This window comes from Eimeria maxima, genomic scaffold, assembly GCF_000499605.1.
Source record: "Eimeria maxima Weybridge genomic scaffold, Emw_scaff1579, whole genome shotgun sequence".
Taxonomy (NCBI): Eukaryota; Apicomplexa; class Conoidasida; order Eucoccidiorida; family Eimeriidae; genus Eimeria; species Eimeria maxima.
The window spans coordinates 1-5,878 of NW_013564513.1; the positions used below are offsets into that span (position 1 = coordinate 1).

At 49.2% G+C, this 5,878-nt stretch overlaps 1 protein-coding gene across 1 annotated transcript; it reads left to right on the plus strand.

Annotated features, from left to right (window-relative positions):
* Positions 1–1,544: 1,544 nt before the first annotated feature.
* On the plus strand, positions 1,545–5,320 carry EMWEY_00053910 (ZIP Zinc transporter domain-containing protein, putative; the record flags this gene model as incomplete). The annotated part of the gene is made up of 7 exons (XM_013480068.1): positions 1,545–2,037; positions 2,843–3,260; positions 3,351–3,465; positions 3,664–3,724; positions 3,857–4,006; positions 4,306–4,424; positions 5,246–5,320. The coding sequence occupies 7 exons, from the start codon at positions 1,545–1,547 to the stop codon at positions 5,318–5,320; spliced, it is 1,431 nt and encodes a 476-aa protein (XP_013335522.1).
* Between the last annotated feature and the right edge of the window lie 558 nt (positions 5,321–5,878).

Here is a 5,878-nt window from a genome sequence, read left to right on the forward strand (position 1 = left end):
ATATATATATTACTCTTATATATTGCTGCTGCTGCTGCTGCTGCTGCAGTTGCTGCTGTGCCTTACTGTTTTCAGTAGACAAAACTTCTTGGGGGGCCCCTTGGGGCCCCTCGGGGGCCCCCTGTGTCAGTACCCTGCCGCATGCATAATAGCAAGTATGTATAAGCAGCAGAAGGAATAGCCAGACAAGGTGTTGCTGCTGCTGCATCTTGCTGCTGCTGCTGCTGCGTTGCTGCTGCTACTGCAGCAGCGGTTATTGTATTGCTGCTGCTATAGCTGCAGCAGTTGTTGCAGTTGCTGCTGCAGTTGCTGCTGCAGTTGCTGCTGCAGTTGCTGCTGCTGCACACGTAGACAGGATCTGCATGCGATCTATTACCAGTAAGTAGGTCCTTCTATTACAATTAGGTAGCTATAGCTAGCTACTAGCTAGCTAGTAGCTAGCTATAGCTAGCTGCAGCTAGCTATAGCTAGCTAAGAAAAGAAGAGGGAAGAAGAAGGTCTTAGAAGACAGGCAGCATAAGAGGCCTCTCTCTTATAAGGAGGTCGCCGCGTCGGCAGCAGCAGCAGCAGCAGCAGCAACAGCAGCAGCAACAGCAGCAACAGATATATGTACCGATATATAAAAAGAAAAAAGAAAATAAAAACACAAACTTATTTTCTCCCTATAATTTAAATATTATAAATATAACTAGCAGCAGCAGCAGCAGCAGCAACAGCAGCTGCAGCAGCAGCAGCAGCAGCAGCAGTTCATCATTATATATCATCGGCTCGGACCAGGCCCAGCGGCCTCCTACTGCTGCTGCTGCTGCTGCTGCTGCTGCTGCTGCTGCTGCTGCTGCTGCACGTGCTAGCGGAGCGAACGGACCCCACCCCACACACCTGACAGATGTGGCATTCTTCTTCTTTCTTCTTTTTTTTTCTTTTTTTATTTATAAATAATTTATTTATTCTTTTTTATTTTTAGTTAATAAAGGGTTCTCTATTCTTGCTATACGCAGCGAAGCAGCAGCAGCAGCAGCAGCAGCAGAAACAGCAGCAGCAGCAGCAGCAGATATAACAGCAGCAGCACGATGCCGCCTTAGTAGCCCTCCTAATTAGAGACATTTTACTCTTTATTATTCTCTATTTAGTTCTTAGCCCTTTCTTTATTCAGCGCTATGGTTCCCCACTGACGCTGCAGCAGCAGCAGCAACAGCAGCAGCAGCAGCAGCAGCAGCAACAGGTTCTGGGGCTTGGGGGCCCCATAGCGCTCTTACTCTTCTTCCCCCCTTCTTTGTTCCTTTGATTATAGAAGGGGTTTTAGTTGCCTGCAATCTGCAGCAGGCCTCTGCAGCAGCAGCAGCAGCGAAAAGGCAGCAGCAGCAGCAGCAGCAGCAGCAGCAGCCGCAGCAGCGCCATCCGCCGCCATAATAGCAGATTGCGGCGGTACCCCTCTATCCGTATTAGCAGCATCAGCAGCAGCAGCAGCAGTAACAGCTGCTGCAGCAACAGCATCTGTAGCAGGGCCTGCATGCAGATGGACAGCTGCATGCAGTGAAGCAATGATGTCTTGGTGGGGCGCTGCTGCAGCAACTGCAGCAGCAGCAGCAGCAGCAGCAGCAGCAGCAGCAGCAGCAGAGTTGCCGTTGCTCACCTTGGCGCATAGTTCACATACCGAGGACAATGAGCACATTCATCATCTACATGATGCACGTCAGCTGCAGCAGCTGCAGCAGCAGGAGCAGCAGGACCTGCAACTGCAGCAGGAGCAGCAAGACCAGCAGCAGCAGCAGCAGCAGCAAGGGGATGATGAGCAGCAGCACGAGTTCCCTGTATGGGCATCTAAACTCTTTGCTGTATTTGTATTAACAGCTGTATCTGCATGCGGCGCTTTCTTACCTTTTTATCTGCAGCGTAAGGCAGCAGCAAATGCGCAGCAGCAGCAGCAGCAACTGCAGCAACAGCAGCAGCAAAATCAAGGAGGTATACGCAGCAGCAGCAGCAGAAGTGGATCTTGGGTCCAAGTTATGCTCGTATTCCTTAACTGCTTTGCATGCGGTATGTCGCCTCGTGCTGCTGTCCCTGCTGCTGCTGCTGCTGCTGCTGGTGCTGCTATTCCTGCTGTTGCCAGTTGCCTTCTTGATTCTTCTTCTGCTGCTTCTGTTTCTGCTGTTGCGGTTGCTGCTGCTGCTGTTGCTGCTGTTTCTGCTGGTCTTTTGCTGCAGTCCCTTTCTGTTCCTCCCCCACCACTAATTCATTCCCTTCTGCTGCCCTTGCTGCTGTTGCTGTTGCTGCTGCTGTTGCTGCTGCTGCTGCTGTTGTGCTGCAGGTGCTTTTTTAGGTTTAGGTTTATTACATTTATTACCAGAGGCAGCAGAGCAATTGGAGACAGTTGGTGTATCTCTGCTGCTGCTGCATGCAGAAGCAGCAGCAGCAGGAGCAGCAGATAAGAATTATCATTATAATTGTGCATATATTCTTGCTGCAGCAGGATTAACTCTTATGCTCTTCTTTGAACAAATCTGGGGACAATCACATTCACGTTAGTTCCTGCTGCTCCTGCTGCTCCTGCTGCTGCTGCTGCTGCTGCTGATGGTGCAGTTGATGCCGCTGTTGCTGTTGCTGGTGATGGTTCTTTTGCTGCTGATGGTGCTGCTGCTGCTGCTGCTACTGCTCCTGTTGCATGGTGGTGATGGTTATGGTGGTGATTGTGCTGCTGTTGGTGGTGGTGGTTGTTGCGGTGGTGGGGTTGCTGCTGCTGCTGTTGCTGCTGCTGCTGCTGCTGCTGCTGGTTGGTTACTGCTGCTGTCAGTAAGAAGTTGTCTTATTGCTGCTGTTGCTGCTGTTGCTGCTGTTGCTGCAGATGGTCATCATGACGGCTCGTCGTGTTCAGATTCGAGTTCTGTTGCTGCTGAGGAGGCTGCTGCTGCTGCTGCTGCAGCAGCAGCAGCATTACCTCATCCAGCTCATTTGCATGCGCAGCAGCACGGTGCATGCAGCGAAGCAGCATATTGCCCTGAATGTGATGATTGTGTAGAGGCGCATACAGCAGCAAATGAGCAAGACATTAGCTGCCCTCAGCGTGCTGCTGCTGCTGCTGCTGTTGTTGCTGCAGCAGCTGCTGCTGCAGCTGCAGCAGCAGCAACAGGTGGAGGTAATATTAGCGAAAAAGGAGACATCATCACTACGCAGCAGCAAATGCAGCATACTATCCCCAAAGCAGAGGGACAAGGTGCTCTTGTTGCTGCTGCTGCAGCAGCAGCAGCAGCAACAACAAAAGGGTCAGCTGTTGCACCAGCAGCAGACATCTACCGCCGCCCCAGCAGCAGCAGCAGCAGGAGGGGTTCTCATTGTGAGTATGGCTGTGGCAGTACAGGGGGAGGAGCAGCAGCTGCAGCAGCAGCAGGAGCAGGACAACAACGTGGCTGCAGCAGCAACAGCAGCAGCTGCTGCTGCAGCAGCAAGATGAATGCATGCCCTTCTAGGGTTTGCTGCTCTCTCTCTCATTCGCCAACCTCTGAGCTGCGCGTACACTGCGGGCTTACAGGAGACAATTGTCAAGTAAATACTTGCTGCTGCTGCTGCTGCTGCTGCTGCTGCTGCTTCTGCTGCTGCTACAACGAGCAGTTCGACGATGTCATAGTTTGCTGCTGTTGCTGCTGCTGCTGCTGCTGTTGTTTGCAGGGAGGGGACAGTTGTCCTTCAGGACGAGGAAACTTTGCTGCAGGACCAGGGGCACTAGACAGTATGTCTTGCTGCTGCTGTTGCTGCTGCTGCTGATGCTCTCAGTGCTGCTGCTGCTGCTGCTCTCCCTGCTGTTTGCTGGTGTTGCTCTAACTTGTGCTGCTGCTGCTGTTGCTGTTGTTTGTGTCTGCAGACCAGGCATGTTCGGATGAGGCGCATTTGCTGCATAAGCTGCAGCAGCAACATCAGCAGCAGCAGCAGCAGCAGCACGGGAGGGGAGCAGCAAGAGGGGGATCTAAGGTACCTCTTGCTGCTGCCTTAGGGACGCATGCATTTCTTGAAGGTATGTCTGCGGTGTATAGGCAGCTCCTGCTGCACCTCTGTATTTTTTTGTGTCTCCTCCTTCACTGTCTCCTCCCCTTTGCTGCTTAACTATGCTGCTGCTGCATGCAGCAACTGCAGCAGCAGCAGCAGCAGCAGCAGCAGAGAGCCTGTCTCCTTTATGGTTGCCTTTTTTGTATGTTATCTCCTTATGGTGTCTCCTTATACACCCCTGCCCTTCCCCCAACCCGTAATTAATCCCTTTTCTTCCCCTTCCTTGTGCTGCTGCTGCTGCTGCTGCTACTGCTGTTGCTGCTGCAGCAATAGTGGTGGGTATGACGCGCAGCAACGCGGATGTATGGATAGCAGCATTAGCTGTCTTAGGTCATAAAGGAGCAGAGGCCGTCGCCTTAGCATCCGCATTCGTTAAAGCTAGAGCTGTACGTACACCTCAATGCATGCATGCATGCGCTGTACGTACACCTCCATGCATGCATGCATGCATACATGCATTATTTGAATGCATGCACTGCTTGCTGCTGTTGAAAGAAAGTGTCTCTATAGCTGTGCATGCATTGAGTGTCTCCTCCTGTTCCCTTTTTGTCTCCTTTGTGTCTCCTTTTGTCTCTTTTCTCCTTTTCTTTTAATTGTCTCCTTTTCTTGTCTCCTGTCTCCTTTTATCTCCTGTCTCCTTTTCTTTTAATTGTCTCCTTTGTCTCCCTACCTGTCTCCTTTTCTTTTAATTGTCTCCTTTTCCTGTCTCCTTTCTCCTTTTTGTCTCCTCAGCCTCGTTGGTTAGTACTAACGTGTCTTGGGGCTTTTCTATCGACTACTCCTCTTGGCGTCTTAATTGGCGCATGCATAGCACAAGGAGGTAAGAAATTATTTATTGTCTCCTTTTTTATTTATTGTCTCCTTTTTTGTTTATTGTCTCCTCTTTTATTTATTGTCTCTTTTTTTATTTTCTCCTTTACTCCCGTCATATTTACTTCTGTCTCCTTTTTCCCTTTTACTCTGTCTCCTTGTTCTCTTCTTCTGTCTCCTTTTTTCTTCCTCTGTGTCTCATCATTCTATTCTGCTGCTGCTGCTGCTGCTGCTGCTGCTGCTGCTGCTGCAGGGTCTTCTGCTGCTGGAGTATTGAATGCTCTGGCTGTGGGGGTTATTCTGTATGCGTGTATAGAGGTACGTTCCATCCAAACCCTTTTTTAGGGTTTAGGGTTTAGGGTTTAGTGTTTAGGGTTTAGGGTTTATGGTTTAGTAGGGTTATCTGCATGACAATGAATATACACAACTGTTGTCTCCTCCTCTCCTCATCTTTATCATTTTAAAAATTTAAAAAAAAAAATTTCAAAATTTTTAGGGTTTAGGGTTTAGGGTTTAGGGTTTAGGGTTTAGGGTTTAGGGTTTAGGGTATACATATATAGATTTTTTTGTTTTTTTTTTTTTTCTTTTTGTATAGATGTTATCGGAGTTTGAGACGAAGGCACCATTAAGGAGAAGATTATTGCGTTGTTTTGCATTTCTTTGTGGTTTGGGGCTTTTATTTACATTAGATTTAATGCATGCACCTGTATGTCATCATCATACACATAATCATATACATAATCATTGTAATAATCATACCCATACACATACTAATCCTGCTGCTAATGCTGCTGCTGCTAATGCTGCTGCTGCTGCTGCTGCTGCTAATGCTGATTCGCATGATCATGATCATGATGAGGCACATCATGATCATGGTCATGCTGCTGCTGCTGCTGTTGCTGCTGTAAGAGGCAGAAGAGCAGCAGAAGAAGATATACACTATGATCATCATCATCATAAACATCATCATGGTAACAACAACAGCAACAGGCACACAGAGCAGCAGCAGCAGCTGCAACAGCAGCTGCTG